Genomic DNA, 25,919 nt, shown 5'->3' with positions numbered 1-25,919 from the left:
CTGGCTACGCACTTGCTCAGTGCATTTGGAGGTGATGCAAGATTTATGGAGATGTTACTGATCAGCCCAGGCTTAATTTTTTATATTTTTATCACATTTCAAATAAGGTCTTGAGTTAGAGATACTAGAAGCTATATTTTATTTACAATTATTTGTAAGAGAAAGATGACAGAGGAAATTTTTAAAAATCAAGTTACAAGGTTAGGGCTGCTTTTTCTAACATTCCTCTGAGGTCACAGAAATATTGTCTTTATAACATACAATCTATACTAAGTTTTAATGGATATCATCTCACAGTGCAAGCAGAAGCACTTTTGAAAAAGTGCCTGCTATAGAGTGGAATTCAGCAATTTAAGATACACAGCTTGTAGCAGCATAATTAGACATCAGCTAGTGCTTTGCTTTCATTTGCTTATGATTGAAAACACTATTTCAGTTATTTCAGGATCAGTGAAATTGACTTTTTAACACAAAAGAAGTAAAATAAACTTAAAAACCAAATCTTTCTAGACTTCTTTTTGTTGCCAGCTACACTGAAGAAACAAGCCTCCTTTTCCTTTTGGTCATCACTTTCAAAAATGAAGTTAATAGTTCTCTATTCTAAGTCTCAGCAGGTACCACGAGCAGATAGTTTCTGGGTCTTTTTTTACCCTCTCCAATGACTGGAATGCAAGAAACATGATGAATGTTAAAGCATTTTTAAGAAGCTGAGATCACAATGGGTTGAGCTACCTGATGGTTTTATTGCCATCAAGAACTTTTGCATGGTCATTGTGTCAAATCAAAAAAGTCAACAAAAAAATCAAACAGAGCAAGTCAACAGAAAAAAACCTCCTTGAGCACACAGAATGAGCTTTGATCCCACCTATTTATTCAGAAATGAGACTATAATGGAACTTTATTCTTCTGCTACAGCACAGCCACTGAGCCCTAAGCACGTCACCACGAACAACCTTTGACAGACAATACAGAGTTTACCAGGGCTGGTGCACCTTGATCCAGTTGCTCATTTCCAAACTGCAGCTGTGATGCCAGGCAGGTTCAGTGAGGGAACATTGGCTTAGGCATGTGGCACAGCTGGAGCCATGCACTTCACTCATGAGACAGAAGTGACAATGCCCTTTATCAATATAACAAAGTTCAGCGGTAAATGTGACAGTGGTTTAACAAGACTCAACAGGAAAGTGTGCTTGATTTAGTGCAGAGATGGCAAGATCAGGTTAAACTGTCAGAGAGACTCTCCTGCTAAGTCACTGAGTTCTAAACTCCTCTCAGAGAGGAGCCTGGGTGCAGCTTAGACCCACTCTTGGTCCCAGATTTGGTCAACTGCTTCCATCTAAAGGATTATGCAATATATGCAATAAGTTCTTTATATGACTTAGCCAAGGTTTCAAAGCTGAGCACACTGTTAGTCACTTACTAAGAATGTGTTGCAGCAAAGAATCTCAGCCTCAGGAGTGTGCCAGAGGTGTCCCAGAGATGCCACCACCACAGCCCTCACTGGTGGTTATGGCTGCAGGGGAGTGACTGTAGGTTTAGTTAAAATGTAAACTTGAAAATTAATTTTTACCAACTGTGAAGAGCATCTATTCTTCCTTTGCCACCTTTTTTTTTTGTTTAGGTAGATTATGGATTGCTGGAAGGGAGCCGTAAGCCACAGCTGGATTTATCCCACGGTGATCATCTGTGCAAATGGATTTTTCACCACAATGAGGCCATCAGAATCTTTTCTCACCCCCTATCTAACAGGACCAGACAAAAACCTAACGGCTGAAGAGGTATGTAACTATTCTCTTAAGCAGTAACTAAAATGCTTAAAGCATTAGGCCTTACAGCAGTAACTAAAGGGAAGATAAGTGTGAATATTTTATTTAAAGATAGATATATTTAAGATGCTTCTGGAAAAGAGTCAGGAGTCACCTCTTTGGCAGGAGGTCCAAACTTTAAAGTCCCTACATTCTCAGGGCTTTGAAACCCCTTTGGTGGTTGATATTTTTGGCAAAATCAGGTCAGCTAGTTCCTCTCTCCACCCCAGAGGAGACATTTATTTATACTTACCATGGAATTGATTACACTGACAGAATTGATTTCAAAACACAAGAAAGCTAAGCAGCCTTCACAGCTAAGCAGCCTTCCCCTTATGAGTTGTAAGCTTATTTCCTATATTCCCTATATTTCATGCATTCATTAACCTGTGGAGTTTAAGTTCACATTCAGAAAAATTGGGGGTCTTTGACAAAAACATGCACTCCAAGCTTCCTTGCTATGTGCTGTGTTCAGCACTGGCTGCTTCAGGAGTACACCTCCCAACAAAAGGGGACATGGTTAACACGTGGCTGAGTCATGGAGCTAACGGTATAATTAGAAAACACAGGCTTGCTACACCCACATACAGCTAATATGAAGAACAGTCATTCCTGATGTGCAGTAGCAAATGTTAAGGCAGAATCTACCAGCACACTGTGAACCCAAGGTTTCTGCTGAAAAAAGGTATTTGTGGTTTAGGTTGTCAGGGAGTTTTTTTTCTCCCCCTTTTTAATTATTTTTTTAACCAAAAAAGAAAGCATTATTTCTTATATAAATCACACAGATAGCATCAGAGAATACCTTAAGTCTGATTTCAGCAAGAATCCTTAACTCAAAATCAAGCAGAGTACAGATATTGTCTCTTTCAGCCAAACTCACCTCGAGTTAATTCAATGAGGTAATTCTAAGTTCAGGGAAACAAAAGAAGTCACACAAAGATACAGCGAACCTGCTGCTCACTATGCAAAATCATTCCAGTACCTGTTCAGAAGTAAAAAGCATTCCTCCAGCATTTGATACAGTTCCTTTCTAGTCTAATTGCTTAAGCAGAGAACAAGAGATAGGAATCGACACCTCAGCAGGCCCCACAATTACTGGGCAAGACCTGTCCAAAACAGGCAACAGAGTCAGAGAAGAAGGTTACTTTGTGATGTGCATCTATAAGGATACCTGCCCCAGGTCTGCCCAAACTGTCCAGGCAAGCACTGAGCTTGAGTGGCAACCACAAACAGCACCTTCCAACCCAAAATCAGATGAGTTTTAGAAAAAAGAGAAAGAATTTCTTCACAGGGCATCTATGTATCAAGTCCAACTTAAACTTACTGAAAGACTTCTTTACTTCAAATTTACTTTAAATCAGAAAAAAACATAGAAGGTGCAGTACCCCAGTAGCAGCTACACACTCTGTGCAGCTCCAGTTCCCCTTTGTAAGAAGCACATGCTTTTATCTACACCTAACAAGGGAAAGACGTGACCAAAGGTATACAATGACTCACATTAAGTTAAAACAGGCCTTCATTGTCAGATACTGTAGGGAATAGGATTTGAAACTAGAGAGACTTACATCAGACACAAAGTTAAAATTGCTTTAAACAGCTGCACATCAAAACCTGTCTTCTTCATAGGCCTTTATTGGAATTACTTTTTAAGCCAATCTATGTTTCTGTAGTGGAGCATAGCATCACTGTCTTTAGCCCTTACATAGTGAAGTCACAGTCTTGTAACTAAAAGCAGTTTAAACCTGCACTGTTCAGACATTTCAACGTTTCATATCATCAAACTATGTCATTTGAGCAGTAACACCATCAAAAACCATGCAAGGGGGTATTTTAAACATATGGAGGGGTTGGGGCTGTTTTGTTTGTTTAACATCTCCTCTTTCATTGTGTTCTAGGTTACCAACCAGATTTTTCCAGTCTGGACATACTCCTACCTGGCTCTCCTTTTCCCAGTGTTCCTGCTCACAGACTACGTGCGCTACAAGCCCATTGTCCTCCTGCAGGGCATCAGCCTCATCGTCACGTGGCTCCTGCTGCTCTTTGCACATGGAGTGGTGGCCATGCAGCTGGTGGAATTCTTCTATGGCATGGTCACAGCCACCGAGGTGGCCTATTATGCCTACATCTACAGCGTGGTCAGCAGCCAACACTACCAGAGGGTCACCAGCTACTGCAGGAGCGTCACTCTGGTGGCAGCCACCGTGGCCGCCGTGCTGGGCCAGCTGCTGGTGTCCTTAGCAGGCGTCTCCTACTTCCACCTCAACGCCATCAGCTTGGCTTCCGTGTCCCTGGCATTCGTGTGCGCGCTCTTCCTGCCCATGCCCCAGAGGAGCATGTTCTTCCACAGGAAAGATGCCCCTGAGCCTGTGCCAGGGCCTGGCAAAGAGCTGCCTGTGGCCACTGCCCCCAGGCCCCAGAGCTGCCAAGAGGAAAGGAGCCCTGATGCTGCTGCCAGGGCCCTGAGCCCCCAGCGCCAGGCTGGCAGTGCCGGGCCCCACAGGCACCTGCTGAGCGTGCTGCTGCAGCTGGGCAGGGACCTGAGGCACTGCTACGGCTCCCGCAAGCTCCTCTGCTGGTCCCTGTGGTGGGCGCTGGCCACGGCCGGCTTCAACCAGGTGGTGAATTATGTCCAGGTGCTGTGGGACTTCCGAGCCCCCTCGCACAGCTCCGCAGTGTACAACGGAGCTGTGGAAGCCATAGCAACTTTCTTGGGTAAGCAATCATTAGCTTGGAACACATCCTGTGCTGAGGGACTCTTCAGCAATGGGTTTGGTACCTTTCCATCTCCTTTGAGGACTGAGTAAACAGACAGAGATAAACAGTGTGCAAAGCATGACTTTACTATAAACTTTTACAGTGGGCTCTTCAGAATTAGTCTTAAAACATATGTAAATAAGCTTTTCCTTCTTAGAGGAGACTCATTCTGCCAAAATATTTTAAGTTTACTGCTCTGTTTAGACCATGTCTTTAACCTCAAGTAAGCATATCAAAACTGTGCAATGATATCTTCCATATTCCTCCTTCAAATACACCTTAAGCTGGCTGCTTTAAGAATTAAAAGAACATGTTAGGAGATACACTGCTCTAAATACTACTCAGAGCATATTGTGAAAATGTCTATTTAGACACTGGATTAAAAATCCTTCCAGTCTAAGTGCTCCTCAACAAATATTCTGAATACATCTGTGTCCTGACTGGCATGTTTGCCATAACAAAGGTTGTGTGCTCAACCCCTGTATGGGCAATTCACTTCAGAGCTCAACTTGATGGTCCTTGTGGGTCCCTTACAAGTTAGAATATTTTGTGGAACCATTTCTGTGATGTGACAAGGCTGAGAGCACTGAAATTGTTTACCTTTGAAAACCAAGAAATCCTGTTAATGTGCATAGAGACTTGAAGGGAAGGAGCAAAGAGGATGAAACCATGCTCTTCCCAGTGGTTGCCAGTGCCAGGACAAGAGTCAAGGGGTACAAAATCAAGTAAAGTTCCATTTAAACACAGAGGAACATTTTTATTCCAAGGGTGATTTTAAACAGGAACAGGTTGGCCAGAGGTGTGGACACTCCATCCTAGAGTCAAAACCTAGGCACCATCCTGAGCAGCTTCCTTTAGCTGGCAGCTTTTAACAGGGCCATGTGACCTCCATCTCCTCCAACCTCAGCCATTCTGCTTCTCATTAGTTACACCTGGTCCACCCAAATTCCATTTCTCTTTAGCCACAGAAGGATATAGTGAAACTTCATTTACATGGCTGTGCAGCACCAATACAGCCTCCTTTTGGAGCTCCTATTTACACAGCTGTCTCTCCCTATATTCCAGGAGCTGTATCCCACACTGCTACAGGGAATTGTCAGGTTACTTTTCCTCCCTGCAATCAGCCTGAAAATCCATTTAACTGAAGCTACTCCAGAACTTCTGACTACTGCTTTGAACAGAGTTCCCAAAGTCTTTCTTGCACTTACACCCTGTGGCACTTGACACAACTTCAGAATACAGAAGGCACTCTCAGCACTGGGAACCACTGCTCATGGCAGGGATGGACCAAAGGGGTTGGTTTGCTCCAATTTTTGGAATTCTGATGAAGAACACATACAACCAGCAAACAAAGTCCAGTTATTGTGCTAGCCCACCTGAGAACATGGGGTTTGCTACACTGTAATAGACTCAAGTAAGGGTTTTAACATGTGATGGCCAATAAGACATTGACAAATGCAGTTTCATAAGGCTTTTCACTAGAAACTGAAAATACACTTTCAGTAAAAAAAAGCAGAAAGTGCTAAGGTTTTCGTTCCTTAAAGAACTTCACATGAAGTAATTAAACTCATTATACATATTTTGACAGAAAATGCTTGGTGGGATTGTTCTTCTCTTTGCTCACAGTTGTCTAAAAACGGAGCAACAATAGATAGTGCACTGCTGCCTCCAGCCTTAGGCATGAGGCACTTTCCCAGAGCACTTCAGGCAGTGAAGGTCTAAGCAAGGAGGAAAACATCCAAACTAACAGAAGACTCCCACACCCCTAACAAGAAATATGATCCACACCATTACCAAAGTCCACTGTGAGCAAGACTGAAGAGCTCCTGGCATGATCCAATGACAGTTGTGCAATGGCTCTCAATGATAATGTTTCAAAGTTTTAATTACTACTTTTCAATTTTCAGGTTCGGCAACATCCATGGCAGTTGGATATGTCAAAATAAACTGGGATGTCTCTGGAGAACTGGCTTTGGGAATTTTCTCTGCACTGGATAGTGGTTCTCTGCTTCTTATGCACTTCACTGACAACATCTGGGCATGTTATGCTGGTTACCTAGCATTTAAAGCTTGCTATATGCTCCTCATAACAATAGCCACGTAAGTACAACACACAACTGTTCTAACTAAATTGATTTAAATCACTGTCAAATTCCTATATTTATCAAAATTTTACTGGATGTTTCCCTAGATATAAATACAAATAGGTTATGACAGCAGCATATATTGTTTCTAGCCTGTATAACACTGGGTAAAATTATATGACCTAACCATTGCCATAGCACAGTCCAAGTCAGAACAAGGTTGTTTCTGCACTTGGCCGTTCAATGACCAATGCATGAGTATTCTTAAAATGATCCAAAGAATATACACAGGTATTTAGCAAAAATATTCACTCAAGGGTAAATAAGATGCACAAAAATCACAAAGCCAGAAAAAACAAAAATTTCTGTCAAAATGAAGCTGGTAAAGCTTAATAGCCAAGACTGAAGTGATCTTGTCCTTTGAAGAGTGCAGTGCCCATTAAACTGTTCCCATAAGTGCATCCAGCCATCCTTGCTCTCCACGGTTTTGTGAACCTGTGCATTCATTATCAGGTTTCAGATTGCTGTCAACCTCAGCATGGAGCGCTATGCTTTGATGTTTGGCTTCAACAACTTTGTTGCACTGGTGATTCAGACGATTTTAACTGTTGTTGTAGTAGATTCATGCGGTCTGGGACTGGATATCAGCACTCAGGTAAGCCACTAAGTCCCACTGCTTAGTTCCCCTACTCTCCTTCAAAAGCAGGTTCTACTCCAAGATTAGCCTGTGGTAATGTGCAAGCTCAGGACAGTTACTCACCTGGAAAATGACTCATTTAAAATGAACTGGCTTGAACTACTACAACCTGCTTGTCCTCTAAGCCTTTCAATACTGGGATGACTGGAAAATATTCTGTGTTCACAAAACAGAGGGCAAAGGTGACCACCTATTACTTTGGGTATTCTTTCAATTAAAGGCTTACTATTCACAAGTTTATAGTCAAAATACCCTAACCAGAAGCAGGAAGCCAGTTGAAAGACAACCTATGGGTCAACTACTAGGGTAATTCTAAGTTACATAGTTCCAGTGGACACACCTTTAAAGTTACTGTAATTGTGAAAATTAACTCCTGGCAATTCACATTAAATTGCTGAAATTAGTTTAAACGGAGACACTTAATGAGTCTAAGACTCTAGCTTTCATGTTTCCAGAAAAAAGACAAAGTGCAAGACAGCTGTCCTCCCTTACTGAGGTGGGGAAGGACATACCAGAACATTGTCTCCCCCTTTTACAACCACAGAATTTCTATAGTGTAAAGTCAAGCAGTCCAGACTTTTGAATCCTCTCAAAATGGGGTCATTCTGGGCACATGTGACAGGGAAGGGAAGGCAGCAATGGAGAGACACCCCTTAGAGTCAAAAACTGTTGCTCCTGTTAGATAACTACTTTTCTCCCTCCCCACCTCCATTTCCCAGTTTCTCATTTATGGCAGCTACTTCACAGTCATAACTGCAATTTTCCTGATCAGAAGCATGTACACCATAATTTCCATCAAATGCAGAAATACAAGTGTGGCTGCTGAAAGCACTGCCCCTTAACAACCAAGAAAAAAGCAATGGTTACAAGCAACAATGCAGAAGGCTCCGTCATCTGGACAAGAAATCAAGAGAAATATAACGTTCAATCAAGGAAAACTGGTCTAGGTTGAAGCAAGCTGTTTATGAGCCTACTGCACAGAGAGCTTTGTCAACAGGACAATGCATTTCCTCCAATTTCTTCACCAACAGTTTAATACAAACATTCCTCAAACAGTCTTCTAATTCAAGTTTAGTGATCTGACATATAAACTTTATTAAGGCTCAGTGAGCACAAGGACATACAAATGCCTGAACCTCGCATCAGAAGAACTCACAGAACAACCCTGGGACTTTCCCTTCTACTGAGTATTTCAATTTAAGGCAACTTATTCACTGACAGAAGACCATCAGACATGCCCAGGCAATCTAAAGCAGTTGAACCATACAATGACCTGTCAGAAAATTTGTCACAGAGGCCTTTGGAAAATTTAAGACTTTTTCAACTGGACATCACATCTGCCTTACAGAGCTCAGGATGGTCCTGCAAGTGTAGCATCTTCTTACACTTGTAACAGCTGATGTTTAGGACTGAAGCCTAATCTAGGAGGTCTCCATAATGATTTCTGTATAAGGGGCCTAAAGTTATCAAGTGAAGTGCTTTGATGCTAAAACACAAAAATACAGCTTTTAGGCAACTATGCTATTTGCATGAACAATTGAGGGAATAACTGCAGAGATCTGCATGATAAAACATTTAAAATCAGGGCTGAAAAATTCATTTTGTAAATAAAGCTATTTTAAAACCTAATCAACGAAACACCAATGGGTGTCAGTTTATGCTCAATATACAGAAAACTCAAACTATACAAGATCTTCAGCTTACCTGGAATTGGACAAATCTAAAATCCGTGAACACAGACTAAAGAGGTGTGCTTGTGTGTAGTTAAAAGTTGCAAACCTTTTATCTGTCATAATTCAGTTATGAAAAATAAAGCATTCCACTACTTCTACAGCATATTCTACACTACATGCCTTGCATACTTCAATCAGTTTCAGTGTATCAGCAGTAATATTTGGATTAGAACAATCTCTATAGATGCTGATCTCATTAGCCCTTGTCCAAAGCCTAATTTACACCACTGCAAGTGAAGAGGGCACAGAATTGTTGCTCTTTCATAACACTTCTCATCTCATTGACAAGACATCTCTTTGATTTGGACCAGTTCTCAGCACTAAGCATTTTTAAGTACTCCACAAGCCCTGCTGAACCCCTGCAGTTCTCCATTCTCTACTGCATTTACCTTGTACTATCCAAAAAGCCAAGGTTGGGGAACAGGGAGAGTTACAGCTATTTACACTGTGCTAAAATACAGTGGTGAGAGTAAGGGTGTTACTAATACCCTGCAGACCTCCAGTTGCTGGGGATTTCTTCAGTGAATTCCCATGAGAATGTTGGGAACTGAACTCAACACCACACTCTGTTGAGCAGTCTCCATCAGAAAAAAAAAGGGAGCCTTCAAGCCTGTTTTAAATATAGCAACAGGACAAAACCAGACATTTAAGTACAGAAAACTTGCAGCATGTTTTATAAGTTGCCTGTCTCCAGCTTGGTATCTCCAACGTTTAAAAAACAGAAACAAAAAGAAATTACAACCCCCATAGGCAGGCAACACACGTCAAAAGCATTAGCACAAATGTTTTTACAAGCAGAGGTCAAACCTTTCAGATGCCCTAGAAAAACCTAGACAACATTCAGGCAGTCAATTACAAGTGAAATGTCTTACCTTGAAGAATTTTTGTGTTTATCTCAAATGGATTCGTCTGTCCTTTTTAAAGAAAGTCAATCTCACCGTATTTATTCCTGTTATCTTGAAAGCTGTTAGAATTTTCTTCTCCAGCTGGTCAGAAACCTTTAAGCTTGCAGTTTATATATACAATGTACTTACATTATTTGCTTAGTTCCAGTATTACACTTGAACTGTAGCCAAATTTATTTCTGTTTAAAACACCAACTACTTTGATGCAGTTATACTTTCCTTGAATCTTATCAATGTTACAGAGGAAGACAAGCCAGACATTTTTCTCTCTATAAGTTTCACTGTAGTATGGCAGGAAATATTTCTGTAAATTAAAAAAAAAATTAATATTCCACAGGAGCTCTTACTGATATGTATCAGTTTTTAATAAAGAGAGGGCTATTACATCTGTGGTCCCTTGGCCTGCTGTTACACACTCTGTTCAGACCACAACTAAGGCTTGTTCAGAGCCTGTCATTAGTTATTCATAATAAGGTGTCTTTTACTGCAAACCTTCTCTCCAATAACTACCCTTCCCAGTGCTTCCAGTGTCCTTCATGACATACTCTATCCAAACCTCACCTAACACTCTCCTGTGTGACAAGTCACTTCACTTGAGGTAGAACAGCGAGCTTCATCACAAGGGCAAAAAGAAACACATCCAAGTGAGGAATGTGAAAATTTTAAGCTTAGCTCACCTTTAAGCACATTGCTTTGGACACCTCATCTGTGTACAGGACACAGTGTGTACCTTTTCATCCAGTACATGTTACTGCACAGAAATAATGCTACACAGGGGTTTTTTTCTAATATTTATTTTTTCACCTGCAAACTGTAGCAAAACATGATCAGCTTTATTATGCAGACAGGTATCCCTCTAACATTAGAGATTTAGGCATGTATAAATAGAAGAGCTCTTAGGAAAGGAAAACATTTTGAGAAATGAACAAACCTTCAATTTAACTTCGTGACTTCCAATACCAATGGTTAAAATGATGCAGCTCATTCATTCCAAGAGATACAACAGCACCTTAAAGTGGCTGATTATTCCCCAGTAACATTTTTCACATAACAATGTGTTAAAGTTACAAATACTGATATGCACAAATAGCTATTTTCTAAGAAAAATATGTACAGTACTGCAGCATAATGAGTGTGGTATCTGCAATAACTTATTAGCCAATTTTAATACACATGATACCGCTACTTTGTACCTGCCACTTCACAGGTTCAAGGATGTTCCCACAGCCCTCTGTTTTGCACGTTATTACCTGGTGGGGGGTTGGTTTTCTTGCTTTTTGTGTCAGGTGGTTTTTTTTTTCCTTTTTGAAACTTTTTAAAGGTACACAATGCAGGCTTTTATTTTTACTTCTTAAAGACTTCTTTTGTGTTTAAAGCTAATATCAGTGAAACAAGACAACAGTGCAAGAGGCGCAGAGATGTTATGTGACCACATAAGAGTTCTTTTGGGTAAAGTGTCTATAAGGCTATAAGAAAGGATTGGTTGATGAGCTTCCTGTTGGAAATTGTCCTGTTGGTGCACCAGCCTGGGGGAAAAGGAACAAAGAAAAATAAGGCAAGTATTTTAATTTTTTTTTTCCGTATTGTAAATAATAAATGCAGAATATATTTAAAAAAAATAACCTGCTGGGGAGTACTTCTGTTTTACATTGCAATCTGCTTTCTGCTGCTTCTCTGGAATTACACTACTCTGGGAACATGTATGAAAGTACCTCTGCTTGGATCTGAACATCCTTACAAATGGCATAAATCCAAATAGTGAGCTCCAGTTAGGAGAGTCACATGCTTCCCTCCATTATTAAAAGCAAGAAAACCCCCTAATCTTTGTGTATCTCTAAATTAAGTGTTACAGACTATTCTTCTTTGGACATACAGAAGTCATTGACATGCAACAACTCACCATAAAAGGGTTACTAGATACTCCAACAGCTGCAACTTGTCCAAAAGGAGTTACTACAGGCTTTGCTTGCCCAAATGTAGCAAAACCTGCTCCTTGGAAAGAAAAGCAAAAGAATATTAATACTAGTAAACAATGTTCAAAGAGTTCTTTGCTGCAGCTCCCAGCCAAAATTAAGTGTAAGTTTGAACTGCAGAATCAGCAGGACTGATCCTACTTAAACATGATCAGGAATGTAAGTGTAAAACACTGTGGCTGAGCTTTTTGTTTTCAACTGCTCACACCTCATCAATCTCCAATTTCTACATATGAACTTTTTTCAATGTTGTATCATATAAATTCAGGGAGAAAATACTTTCCCATTTTCTCTTGTCTGTGTTCTATGAAGTTAGAGAAAGTGTAATAGTGTGTTGCACACATTCCCAAACAGCCCTTCTTGCCTAAAACCCCTTTAAGCCTGGGAATACTTACCATTTTAGTATGAGATTTTGGTAAAATTTCAGCTTGGTAATTAGGCAATTGCACACAGCCAAGTCAGAAGGCTAATCTACAGAGCCAGAACAGTGTGGGAACCCTTCATCAACATTACTATCGAGTTCATGCAGAAATAAGTATCTACCCATTACTGCCAACTTATAGACAGAGCATTTTCTCCATGTTTCTGGTTTAGACAAGGTTATCTAAAACATGCACACCTACCATTTGGCTGCTGAGCAAAAGCAGTCTGTTGAGGGAAAGCTGCCTGGGTTGGGAACGTGGGCTGCTGGAAGTTGCCACTATAACTAGTAGGAAGACTGTAGGAGGCAGGAGTTCCAAATCCTGCCGGCATGCTCATGGATGCAGTACCAAATGTTGCTGCTGGTAGGCAAAAAATAACATGCAATTATTTGTAAGAAATCTTTTTTTTTCATGAAACAGATTACTATAAGGCCATGTTAAAAGTCTTCTAATGCCCTCTGTGACTGGACAAAAGTTTGGTTCAACTTCCACAGCCACTGAACTGATTTGTTCCCTTCCATCACCACCAACTGGGTGCATAATTTTCCTTTACACTTTAAAAATGAATGGTGTTATTTAAAATTTAGTAGATCCAGCACATTCAGATATACTTTCTGAAGAGGAAATGATTTTTTCTTCCGAGTGTTATCATCTATTTCCCCCACAGTTTTTCTGGTAGAAGTCTGTACACATAAGAAGCAAGCAGGTTCAGGCAGCCTAAGCCCCTCTGTTTTTCTCCAGAGAAAAGCATGAAAGAATTTTCCTACTTCAAGCTGCACTACAGGAGGTTATAAATTAAAAAAAACAAAAAACAAAGGGATACATGCATCCCCTTTTATCATCCCATCTTTAATGTCTTTAAGGAGATTCTCACCATGCACATTATTTGCACACAAAGTTTCTGTTGCAAACTCTCTTACTGTTGAGGTAGAACTTAAAACAAAAAGAGCCCAAAACTTTTCATCTGATTCTCTGCTGAAGATTTTGAGTAAAGAACAAACAGCTCATGAGCATTTCCCCATGCCTTCAGCAAATAAACATGAGCACATGAGGTGCAAAAGTATAGTAACAAAACCATTATTCAGTCTTTTGGGAGTTGTTCTTGGAAAGAGAAGTGCATAGGAAGATTTTTGGTACAAATACAGACACCAGGTATTCTATGCTAGTTAAAAAGGACTTCTCTTTTGAAATGTTACTAGCAACCTTTTAAGCAAGTTCAACTGTTTAAAAAAGCTAATAAAATAAATTTAATGAATATAGCTTAATTATCAGTTGAAGTAATTACCCCAAAAGTGTTCTAGGGCAAGACATTGTACAGACAAAGCGTAGACAAGTGCACACAAAACTATTGTACTAACACTGTTCTCAAGTTACAGTGAGCAGAGCAGCTACTCCACAGCAAACTTGGCTAAAACAGCAAAAGGAAGAACAACAAAATCAGCAGGGGACTTGGGATATCCCAAAAGGCATCAAACTACTGTTGGCAGAAACTTCAACAGTCATTCATAAGCACTATATGGTGACCATGGATGATACCAATAATGGTTTTGTTTTGGTTGCTTGATAGGATGTCTATGTATGTTCTTCTCTCCCTCTGCCCAGTTGCCAAATACCCACACCCACTCCATTTTTAAGAAGTCTTCCACAATTCTTTGTGCAGAGAACCAGATAGCTGTCAATAAGCTTTTACAAGCAAGAACAATTAGCCACAAGAAACTTGATACCAAATGTGGCCACCTACCAAAATGAGCCTGAGGAAATATGTGAGAGTGCATTGCTCCCGAGAGGCCTTATGGAAGCCACAAAGAGACCAGACAATGTCAAATCATTTATACACTCTTGAACAGTCATTTCTTAGTTTTATATATATAGAGAGAGAAATAGATACACATATATGTACCAAACAGTTCATCAATAGCATGACCAGCAATAGATTAGTATTAGAAAACCATCAGAAATAAGCTCTACAAAACAGATCTCCCATGTACTAAATAGCAAAGTTCATGCAGGAAGAACACATAAAAGGACAAGCCATAAGTTTACACCTTACACTGAAAGGGGATGAACATTATCTTTACTTATAGACATTATCTCTATTACCTAGTGTGGAACATCAGGATGCTGCCAAAGGCTTGGAACCTCAGCAAGCCAGGGACAGCTGCATAGAAGGTGGAAGGATAGAGGTGCCATACTCAAAGAAATTTATCTGAAGAGGCTACAAATTCTTAACAATGATCCAAACTAGCCTATTTAGGAATGGGATTAAAATAAAGAAAAAGGGTATTTTGGGCACTAAATATCTGAACAAATTTAGCTGTGTAGCATCTCAAAATGGATTGAAAACAGAAATAACTTCAGCAGAGGACAAAAATTTATCAAATCAGTGTTTAACTCTGCTTACCTAAATCATTGAGCAAACCACATCTCAAATGTCAAAATGCACACATCAGCAGACTTCTGTTGAAGTCCAGCTGACAGATAAAAGTGTCAAAATTTAGCAGTTGCTCTGGAGAGGAAAATCGGCATAACCTAGCAGCCATCTAATCCAAGTTCATAGTTTTAAAGAAGTAGAAGTTTGCTTTCTTAAAAAGTGATTACGTTTTGCTCACAGAATTATGATTCTACAGAATCATCCCACAGAAAATAATTATAAAAAATGAATGTAAAGATTAAACAAACATATGCTTTAAAAAAGAGACGCTAATGTACTAATTAAGTGGACTGGTGAGGAGCTAGCATCCCAAGAGCCTTGGGATGGCTCTGGCTCCAGCTCTTTGGTTTTGAGAGCTTTCAACACTTGGAAATAAAGAAAGAAATTAAAAAGAAGGGCTTTCAAGATCCCTGATTTCAGGGCTACCTTCTATAAAGCATGCTCTAAAGCCAAGGTTATAGTCTTGGAAGGAAGCCAGCTGGTGATACATACACTACAAACAGGTAGAGCTCAAACAAATCATTTTGACATTTTTCATTGCCACCATTTGAAATCCTAGAATTGCACCTCAACACTGAGCAAACACACAACATGTCAAACAGACCAGGGACAGATAATACAGAAAATCTTTAAGACACATATTACACAGATACAGGAAAAAAGAATCAATGCAATTCTTTAAAGAAAGTTTCTCAAACACTCAGTGTATTTTTTCCTAACCTGTTGCTCCTCGGCTATTGGTCTGGAATGGATTTGTTGAAGGTGCCACTGGTGCAACAGGGGCAGCTACAAATGGATTTGTGGAAGGTGTTGCTGCAAGATTAAAGACATTTTACTAAGTCAGCATTTCTCTAACAGCAAATCTCACTCACATGAAGTCTGTACAGCCTTTATACAAAGACATATAAATAGCTAAAATTAGGCCAAAAATCAGGAATTTATAAGATACATTCAAAATATAGTTATTTTGACAGAAATACTTTTTTGTTAATAGTACTTTTATTAGCTTCAATAGTAGTGGTATCAAAGCAGAGCATTATCAAGTAAAAATTAGTTGATTGCTTGCTTACAGTCCCCAAAGGGTGTTAGTAACACTTCCATACCTCCAAATGGAGCAGGCACGCTTGAAGATGCAGGCTGTGTCTGTGCTGTAGCAGCTACAGGTACTGTTCCAAAAGCATTGCTGGAAATAATTTATACAATTCATTCAGTGAAGTCAGAATTGCTTGTTTAATAATTAAATACAATTTACAGTTATTGCTGGCATGTAAAAGAAAGGGGATGAAGGCTTATGTGCAGTTTGCAGACTGCAATGTACCTCCCTGATGCCAAGGTCAGACAGTCTCACTAGTGCTGAGCAATAGAAAGTCATCTCCACCAACAGCAGGAGAAGGAATATAGAGCTAAGGCCAACAGCATAAGGGTTGCAAAGCAAAAGCCTTAGGGGCACTTGCAATGCCAAGCCCCTAACAGGCATTTGGTATTTGTTACTTCAGTGATCCAGAAATGGGTGGCACTATTTACATTAAAAATATCTGACTTCTTTTTTCAGGGATGATCCTCTGATTTTGAGTATGCGTGCCAGTGCTCTGCAGAGCAAAGTGCTACCATCAAACAGGTTTAGCATATCATGACTAGAAAGGTGCAGAGAACATTCCGCTGACAGTATTCCTAGAGTCAGCCATCCCTCCGTCCAGCCGTTATTGAAAACAAGAGATGCAGTTTCAGCACTACCTTAAACTCATTCAATGCTTCCTCATTTAGATAAGAACTACCAGATTTGAGAAACGCCTTCCAGCTGTTGAGCGCTGCTGCAGGCGGTGAGCAGCCCGGCAGCGTACCTGCTGACGTTACTGGTGGCAGTGTAGGCGTTGCTGGAGGTGGCCGTGGAGCTGAAGACGCTGTCCAGCTCCGCCAGCGCCGCGTACTTGTCTGAAGATGCACTTGACTGGTTGGGGGCTGACAGGGCAGGGCCTGCTGAGGACACTGCTGTGCTGAAGCCACTTCCCTGCTCACTCCCACCTAGAAGGAAAGCAAGAAGATGAAGCATACTGGAGATGGTTTCACTTCCTGCCCTGCTGACATTGAGAACTAAATGAAAGTTCACAGATGGTTGCAGACTTAAAAATTAAATATGCACTAGGCCATAGAGGAAAAAGTATTTAACAAGCCATTAGCTGTTAGCAAAACGTCCTGCCTCTATAGGTACTCTGCAACCCCAAAGAGCTTTTGTTTTCCTAGAAAAATAATCCATTCATCTTCAACTAGAAAATGAACAGAACACCTAACCTCAAAATAATCCATTTCAGAACAAACCTCTGGAGTACAAATGAACATAAGTTTTAACACAGCATTCGAGAAGAACTACATTTGAGTAACAGAGTAACTAGTTTTTTCTCCTCAATTTACTATCAACTAAATCCAAATATCACTGCTACTATTTTATTGTTTTTGTGGCAGAGAGGTAAGAAAGCTGCTCTGGTAGCTCTTTGCAATACCTGCAGCTCTCCATTCCAGAGCATCCACTACAGGTTGTAGTACAAATATAAAATATGTATTTTATGTTTTCATTATTGAAGTAATGATTATTTAGATATTTTAATTTTGAATTATTCATCTCAATGGGAAATAGGTTCGCAAAAAGCAGTCTTCTAATGACATCCTTCTGGAATGATGTCTTAAAACTCATATCTTGCACATTTAAGGGTACGTTAACACAAAATTCTGCTGATCACTTAGAGGAGGGAAATTTTGAAATACTGTTACAGTACTTTGACAAGGACAGCCATCCTTGTGGTAACTATACACATATAGAATAACCATGGCAAACAATAAAGTTTAATACCTTGCCCTGCACTGAAGATATTATCTAAATTAGCAAGAGCTGCATATTTGTCAGCTGACTGAAGATTCAGTTTATTCACTGCAGCTTTACCGGCTGCAGTTGCTGTGGCGTTGCTCTGAGAAGCATTGAAGGATCCAAAATCAGCACTGGAGGATTTGGGGAAGTTATCAAAGTGAGCAAAATTAGCATTCACTGATCCAGCACTTCCACCTGTAACAAATTAAGTTAAACATGATCAATGCTCCGAAGTTAGAAAGTCTCTCCAACTGTAACTGATGGCACAATAACCCTCCCTTGGTGGTTATGTGAGGCAATGTGTTTGCCTGCCCCATCCTACCCCTGTAAGGCTCTTTCCCATTTCCTTCAAAGTTCAGTGGGCCATCAGAAAAAAATTATATTGCAGTGTTTTGACTGCATATCAGGGATAAACACCCCAAACTTCAACACTTTAAATCACAGTCATAATTTGATCCTGAAAACTATATGCTATTTTTAGCTGTTAAAAGTACTTTCAATAATAAAAGCTTCCTGGAAAAAGATTTGTCTTAATCTTTAATACTCAAAATACAGAAGCTTCATTTCCCTACCATATGTGGCTAACAAATAACTATTTACATTTGCTTAGTGGTTCAATGTTTAGTCATTTCAGATGTCAGCTATAATCCTAAGCAAAAAAAAAAAGTGCCTGGAAGTCCAAAAGTTATATGATTTAATGCCCAGGTTTAAAGAGTTTTGTTCTCTGTTCTCAAGAATTTTAGACTGCATCCAATCAGAAAAGAGGTTAGGAGGAAGACACAACACAGCTCTTTTATAACAAATATCCACTGAAGTCAGAGATACATAAATCAATTTTATAAATTTGATATGAGTCCATACAACTGAATTTCAGATCAAGTATGACACCACAAGCTTCCATCTCTTCATTGTCCAGACAATTTAATCTAGGCAGGTCACATATTTAAATTTAAATGAGTTGTTCCATTAAGTGCATCACATTTTATAACAGTTGGTTGATGATTCCACTCATACTACAGAACTTTCTAAAACAGAAACACAACTTTCTAAAAGCATAAGCAACAAGTTGAAACATATGCAACAGTAGGAATGGAAGTGCTATACTACAATGGCATAAAATGAAGCAAGCTGAGTTTTCCACTGCGTGGAACTTACTGTGTACAGCCTGGAGAGGAAAAGCTGAAGTAAATTCACCAAAACTGCAGCTAGATGAAAGCGTTCTGAACGCTGGACAGCCAGAAATTGTGTGTGGGTTAAAGTTAACATAAGAAGGGAGAAAGAAAATTTGAAAAAAAAGTTTAAAACAACACCACACTCAAAAGAAAAAAAAAAGGAAAAGAAAGTCAGTCAGCCAAAGATCTAGACAAACAGCAAGTGTAAACTCAAGCAGAAGTTCTAAAGCATGATCAAATTAAAGGAAAGCAAAATAAATCTTAGCAATAGGCTCTACACATGAAGTCAAACATATTGAAGTGTGTGCATATGCTATATATATATATATGCATAGTCACACACTTGTTTGGTACTGTGACATCCTTTTGGATCTACTGAAGTGATTCTCTTAGAAGACAGAGTCAATTCAATACTTATTAAAAGCAGTAGAGTTTATTCTTTTCATAGTTATTTCAAGTGTAGAGCTAACAAACACAGTGCCATAAATCAGACTTCTGAGTAGCATTAGGGGGAAAAAAAAAAATCAACACCAAACACAAGGAATTCATTTTGAGTTTCCCCAGAGCTTCAGATGGCTTGATCACATTAAAGCAGGCAGATGCAAGAAAAACTCAACTTCGGTACCTTTCAACATAAAGGTAAGGATTATTTCAATTAAGGATTAATCAAAAGTGCTAGGACTTCTACCTGTATTTTGGGGCTGAAAAGGAGACTGACTTGCTGTGGGGAAACCTCCAAAATTACTCGAGCCACTAGACTGTCCAAATGCATCAAAGTTTGCAAAACCTGCATTGGCAGAGTTCTGCGCTGTAAATCGCAAAGGAACAAAACATGTTAATGGATATGGGAAATAAACACAAAAACAGATGTTTTAACTGAATTCATGGTCATGACAGCCTTCAAGGGTTATGTCCTACCATGTGCTGCTTTTGACATGAAGAAAATTACACATTATTCTACAATTGAAAGTTGTCTTTGAACAAGCTCTCACAAATCACCTTCACAGAGCTGTATCAGTTAATGCTACTTCTGTCCTTCCCACACAAGCTGCTGCTCACAACTGCATGACCCAATGGAATCCACTCCAGCTTAACCCTCAGTGCTTGCAGTGCTGGCAGCTCAGGAAAAAGCAGCCATAAAGTACAGAATACCTAGTTTCCAAAACTAGAACTTGAGGGCTAACTGAACATTTCTTTGTGCATAAAAATCAGAAGGTATTCTTGTAACATACTGGCAATTCAAATTCCTCATACACCAAGTGCTTCTTCCTCAGGTGAATTTTGGTTGGCACAGCTTGAATAGTTTGGGCTAGGTTTATAAATTCATTTAACTGAAAAATTCAGCCTTTAAATAAACTAAATCAGAGAACAGAAATAGAAAATCAATGCCGGTGGCAAGAAGATAGCATTCATAGTGTATCCACAGAATTAAATCCAAGGAAATTTCAAATAAAATTTCAGTTTTTGCCTTCCTTTTGTTCCATACTCTAGGAGAAAATAGAAGTTAACACTAATCTAATTTTGACCAGCTGGACATGGAAGCATCTAGAGACTCAACAGGAATCGCACACCTAGCTGGTAAGTTCCACAGAAGCCCTTAAACTCTATTATAAGCAAGACAGGAAAAAATGTTTTTAATCAAATGCAAACCAAACCTTTTTATAAAGATAACTTGAATTACTATCTAAAGAAAGCTCACACAACACCTTCTGGAATAACAGATGGCAATACATTATATTTTTAGGTTAGAATTTGTTTATTCTGGAGAGATTTTGCAGATTAAGTATATACAAAGAGAATAAATTATGCTGATTGCTGAAGTACTATAACTTAATAATCTGATAGTGCTAATTAAAAGCTGTATTATTTAAATTAATTTCTATTAAAAAATATCTGTACTACAAACTTAGAAACTAAAAGGACATTTTAATACAGACTACTGTACTCCACAATGCTGCTAATATAAATTAGCAGGAAAGTGCCTGCACTTTCCTTCCCAGAGTACCCTGGGAGAGGGTGAGGTTTGGCTGGACTCAATACCACATTTAACAAACCATGTGCATAAGCATTAGGTTACAGAGCATGGTTTTGGCAGCAGGGAGCAGCCAGGGTGGTCCCTGTGAGGAGAGAACAGAAACTGCCCCCATTGCTGCACAGCTGCTGCAGCTCCAAGACTGCCCCACCACTGCCCAAAGCTAAGGATACCAGCAGTGCTGGCTGGGGCACTGTGTTTGAAAAGGTTAAAAACCAGTGTGCAGCAGCTGTGGCAGAGAGGAGTGAAGAAAATGCAAGAGAAATCACTGCAGTTACCAAGGTCAGCTAAGAGGGAGGGAAGGACAGGCTCCAGGCCCATGGAGAAGACCATGGTAAGGAAGGCTGTCCCCCACTGCAGCCCATGAAGGACCATGGTGTAATACACTCACACTGCAGCCCTGGAGGAGCCATGCCAGAGCAGGCAGGGAGGGCATGAGGAGGCTGGAGCTCATGGAAAGCTGCTGCTGGAGCAGTTTTCTGGCAGGAGCTGTGACCCTGCCTGAAGGACAGCACCCCATGGAAAGGACCCACACTGCAGCAGGGAACAGCATGAGGAAGAAGTAGCAACAGAGAGAAAATCTTATGATTTAACTGCAATGCCCATTCCTCAGCCCCCTCATGGGGAGGAGCTAAAATGGTCAGGAGTGAAATTACACCTCACAAGAAGGGATAAAGGTGGGTTTCATTTTATTCTTTTACTATCCTACTCTATTATTGTCAATAAATAAGTCAAGCCTGGTTTGCCCAGTTACTTTCTCTTGACTCAGCAGCTTTTTGGTGTCTTCCCCAACCCTGCTGATGGGAGAGTGAACACACAGCCCCCTGGGCACCTGGAACCCACCACAGCATGAGAGTCAGCAAGGAGAAAGAAAATATCAAAGTGAAAGCAAGATCATGGGAAAGTTATTGAAGTGCGCAAAAAGTTGGCAAAAAATTACTTCTATGATATCCTCTGTATTGGTTCAAACAGCATTTTACAGACTCCAAATCCCAAAGTTTGAGCAGGTTTTGGTGTTTAAACCAGTAGTTTTTTAATAGGAATAGATTAAGAATTTACTTTAAAAATGAAAGTGATACTTTCATCCTAATGCATCAATTGGGGAGGCAATAGACTGATGTTTAGTTGACCAAAGAGGATTAAATATGTAAATGTCACTTCTAGAATAAGGGCAAGATAACTCATTTTAACCACTCACACAAACAGAAAACTATGTCAAGAATCTTAAATGAAATATCTTTTGAGCCCAAATTAAAAACTGGAGTGCATTACATTACAAAACACTTCATTTTACTGTATCAGCTGACACAGAAAGGATGACCTTCAAGTGAGCCCATGTTCAAATAGCACTGCTGTAAAGCCTCTTCAGCAGAGTATTCTGATATTAATCTTGTTTTATTTTATGCAGTAAAATGTCAACCTTTGTGAATGTGACACAAAAGTAAAGACCAGGCAAGACTTGTACTCTCCTGCACCTGGACAATACATAAATTGCCAATTCCAAAATCCAGTTCTCCACACAAAAACCCCAGAACAATCCTAAGTAAGCTCAGGAACTGCAGGGGGTTGCAGATTGCAATGGATTTACAGCTGATCTTCACACTGCAGACCAACAAGGCAGTACAAAAGCCAGCTGGCTACAGCCAGGGATGACAACACCAGTCATGGCAATGCCAGCTGCTCCTACAGTCTCTGCAGTTTCCTCTGTGAGCTTTGTACTACCTCCTATGTAATAAAGGCATGAAACACTGCAAAACAGAAAAAAAAGCTAAAATAAAATCTACATATACCTAAAGTAAAAAAAACAGCTCTACAAAATAACTCTTATACGATTTTGTTTTTCTAGATAATGCCTCTTCTTCCACGTTATCTGTAATAGAGTTGTGTTGTGTCACTACACCTTTATAAAATCTTTTGTGCAGGTCATCTATTCCATCAGTTTTTAAGAAATTTACATGCCAAAATTTTTGATCCTTGTTGTGATTACCAATCTATAAACCACAGACAAATCAAAATCTCCATTTTGCAGAAATTACAGAACTTTGTAAATTAAATACCAATAGCAAACATAAGGTCAGTATGTTTCCCCTTCAATAAGCAACAACATCCTGAACCAGCTTAATACATTAAAGAACTTGGAAAGCAGAAACATATAACAAATTGTAGTTCCTGCATAATTTTCAAGATTTACACCTACACTTCACAGATTACAGCACAAGTTTGTTAATATTTTCCTATCAGCTGCCACACTCAGTAACTTATACTGAGGGATCTTAAGTTTGCTGGTCTCTTCAGTGATTTAGTTGGTATTGTGTACAGGAAGGGAAAAAACTCCATCCTTTATACACACAGCTAAAACCAAGCCCTAAAACAAGAAGACCAGACCGTAAACTTCAAGAAAGTAGTGCTGGACTAAGTGCAAATTCTCCCATCCTCCTTAGCAGTGTGTAATTGCTAACAAAAATTACATGTTTATACAGCTCCTTAATGAGCATTTCAAACTCATTTTTGCCAAAGCTGGCAGACTGATCAACCCTCCTTGTGTTCCAAAAGGAAGAGTCTGTAACATTTTGTTATTCATTTCACTAACACTAGCCTGTACTTACTGCACACAAGACATGCCTTACAAGCACTGTACTACAGCAAGTCAGAAAACACCCTCAGGTAGCAAGTCTGCAATGCATGTTCAGCTATCACACACTCAGAATCAGGTTTCTGCCTTTTAGAAACTGATTTACTAGCCCTGATACTGCTTGGGGCTCTAAAACTTATGGTAAGAAGTCATGGGAATGACCACAATGGTTAGTTTGTGACCAGAAATTAACAGACTCTCTCCTCAGATTTTATTTATTCTGGAGTGTTCCTATAGCTTTCTATCCTTCTAAAAATTACCCAGCAGAGACGCAATGGAATTTTACCTAGATTTGGAACACAGTATTGAAATACTGCTTTAATGGAATTTTCATCTCCTAAAAAGCACAAGGAATAATAAAGGGTATATAAATAAAGAATCATTCAGCAACAAGTTTGGAAAGAAATTATTAGAAAAAATTAACCATCTGCAGCCTTTTCAGTAACACTATGCAGCAGTGGCCAGCAGAAGTTCTCCCAGTTAAAAACACCCCCGAAATTACAATTAACATGAAATCTAATTTTAAGGATTTTACAGAACACACAGAATAACAATTGCTGCTGCAGTGTTACTGAATTCAGACATTTATTCCACATTAATTTGGATAAATCTTGGTATTTTGCTCAGCTCCTCAGGTGTGAAACTTAAGTCCAGCCTATGATAGTTTATCTTGGCTGTTAACAGTTTCAGGACTGATTTGCAAGAAATCTCTCCTATTCTGAGTAGCTTAGCAGCATCACAATTTCTCTCAGAACAACTAGATGAAAAGCCCATTCAGACCAGGCAGGCAAAGGTACTTTCCCACAACTACAAGGCAAGCTAGCAACAAGAAACTTCAGTGACCACAGAATTGACTTTGTCTTTAGGATACACTTCTGTGGCTCTTGGTCTTTGGCTGGGAAAAGAAACCCCCGAGGGTTCAATATATTTTACTGAAGTCATCCTCTAAGAATTCAAGGCCTATCCTCTTTCCTCAGTCAATACATATGCTCAAGGCTTGTTTATCCTTCCTGAAACTACAGAATACTGCTCACATGGGCAGTACTCAGCTTTCAAACAGACACACACACAAAAGATGAGATCACTCTTTAAACTGGGCAAGCCTTGGTTTTTCCTTTGACAAATTGGCAGTTATTATCAATACATTTGAACCCCTTTAAAGTCTCTGTATCTGCTTGCTTTTCATGAATGGTCTTCCTAATAATTTTCAGAAAGAAAATTGAAGGTCTAATATCAGCTTCTCTCAACAATTTATTACTCATCCTCTCACTCTCTCCCCCAAAGAACCTAAAGTTTAGTAGTAGGCAGAAACAGTGTAATCATACATATCCTAGAGAATAGCTATAGCAACGCCCAATTCCCAAAGCAGAATTGTCAGTCTTTATGTTTTTAACCTTTCTTTATAAAGACCTGAAAGAAACTTTCAACAATACAACATTCCTAAGGCACAGAGATCACATACATCTCATGAAGTTTAGTCAAAAGCCATCAAAATTAAAACTACATTTTATACAATTAAAAAGGGTACAGTGGTCCAAATACCTACCTGTATGACTGTTGAAGTGTGCAAAATTAGCAAAATTCGCTGTAGCAGTTGATTGAGGAGGGGCAGCAGCAAAGATATCTGAGCCAAGGTCACTGAGGAGGTCAAATTGTTTCTTTTCTTGTTGCTGCTGTCCTTGAGATCGAACTACAACAGGAGACTACAAACAAGATTTCAATTAGCTAGTACAAAAAAGGTGGTATTTTACCAAACTGACATTTACAAATATTAGAAGACTAGACTAAGCTTATTTCTTGAACAAGACATTTATTCCTGAAGTTTAAGATGCTGTATGTAGTATACACCCTCCTCCCACAGTATGAGGAAGACTATTTATATGCTATTACTCTGGCTCTTAAAGGAACTCTTGCAGATTTACATGGTTTAATAGCATCCAGAAGACTAAAGTAGCAAGATATTATTAGCAACTTCAGAGTTTGCATTTGAAACTGTAAATACTGTACAAATACAAGCACTAAAACTTAATTTTACAAGACAGAAAATATTTATTCAGTACATTCTGAAAAAATCATTAGAATTCAGTATAAGAGAGAAAAATTGAAGAACTTAATAGCAAGGCTTGAAGTTGCAATTTTCTACTGTTTGAGTTAAAAGAGGTCCATTTAAGAGCTGCCTGTATCTTGAGGGTAGTTTTCAAACAAACTGTCTTCCCTCCAAAAATCTAAGTACACAGTGTTGTTTGACTTTACATTACAGCATAAGACAGTTTCAGAATGCACAGGAAGTCATAATAAATACGACATGCTTTCATCCACATAGTCACTACTATCTCACAGTTAACAACAGCAGTCGTTTTCTTGTTTTCAGAGAGAAAATGCAAAAATTAAAATATAACACATTAGGTCTAAACTTTAG

General features: G+C 39.4%; 2 protein-coding genes across 14 annotated transcripts in view; one reads left to right on the top strand and one right to left on the bottom strand.

The window, feature by feature from the left end:
* Positions 1-221: 221 nt before the first annotated feature.
* AGFG1 (ArfGAP with FG repeats 1) overlaps positions 222-25,919 on the bottom strand; it is a 47,322-nt gene continuing 21,624 nt past the window's right edge. For 2 of the 13 annotated variants that reach the window (XM_077183881.1, XM_077183886.1), the window contains exons 5-15: positions 25,047-25,203; positions 19,525-19,644; positions 18,820-18,978; positions 17,650-17,859; positions 16,646-16,826; positions 15,908-15,987; positions 15,525-15,617; positions 14,115-14,162; positions 12,575-12,733; positions 11,879-11,970; positions 222-11,504 (exon numbers count right to left, since the gene is read on the bottom strand). In XM_077183881.1, the coding sequence (XP_077039996.1) occupies positions 11,445-11,504; positions 11,879-11,970; positions 12,575-12,733; positions 14,115-14,162; positions 15,525-15,617; positions 15,908-15,987; positions 16,646-16,826; positions 17,650-17,859; positions 18,820-18,978; positions 19,525-19,644; positions 25,047-25,203 (1,359 nt within the window). In that variant the 3' untranslated portion in view covers positions 222-11,444. The remainder of the gene's footprint in view (positions 11,505-11,878; positions 11,971-12,574; positions 12,734-14,114; positions 14,163-15,524; positions 15,618-15,907; positions 15,988-16,645; positions 16,827-17,649; positions 17,860-18,819; positions 18,979-19,524; positions 19,645-25,046; positions 25,204-25,919) is intronic. The other 11 variants (XM_077183882.1, XM_054639071.2, XM_077183884.1 and 8 more) reach the window with 11 other exon arrangements.
* Positions 1,629-11,505, top strand: LOC129124237 (thiamine transporter 2-like). Its single transcript, XM_054639083.2, has 5 exons — positions 1,629-1,778; positions 3,701-4,517; positions 6,467-6,659; positions 7,157-7,298; positions 8,060-11,505. Exons 1-5 carry the CDS (start codon positions 1,629-1,631, stop codon positions 8,180-8,182), a joined length of 1,425 nt encoding a protein of 474 aa, XP_054495058.2. The 3' UTR covers positions 8,183-11,505.

This window comes from Agelaius phoeniceus, chromosome 10 (genome assembly GCF_051311805.1).
Source record: "Agelaius phoeniceus isolate bAgePho1 chromosome 10, bAgePho1.hap1, whole genome shotgun sequence".
NCBI classification, from domain to species: domain Eukaryota; kingdom Metazoa; phylum Chordata; class Aves; order Passeriformes; family Icteridae; genus Agelaius; species Agelaius phoeniceus.
Note: the sequence above shows the minus strand (reverse complement) of the source record. Positions and strands in the feature narration are given on the sequence as shown.

What these genes read in the sequence shown, in the direction of transcription:
- LOC129124237 (XM_054639083.2), top strand. Translation starts at nt 1,629, where the DNA reads ATGGATTGCTGGAAGGGAGCCGTAAGCCACAGCTGGATTTATCCCACG. An exon ending in AAAACCTAACGGCTGAAGAG is followed by an intron (nt 1,779 to 3,700) that starts GTATGTAACTAT and finishes ATTGTGTTCTAG; the next exon opens with GTTACCAACCAGATTTTTCC. An exon ending in CTCCTCATAACAATAGCCAC is followed by an intron (nt 6,660 to 7,156) that starts GTAAGTACAACA and finishes ATTCATTATCAG; the next exon opens with GTTTCAGATTGCTGTCAACC.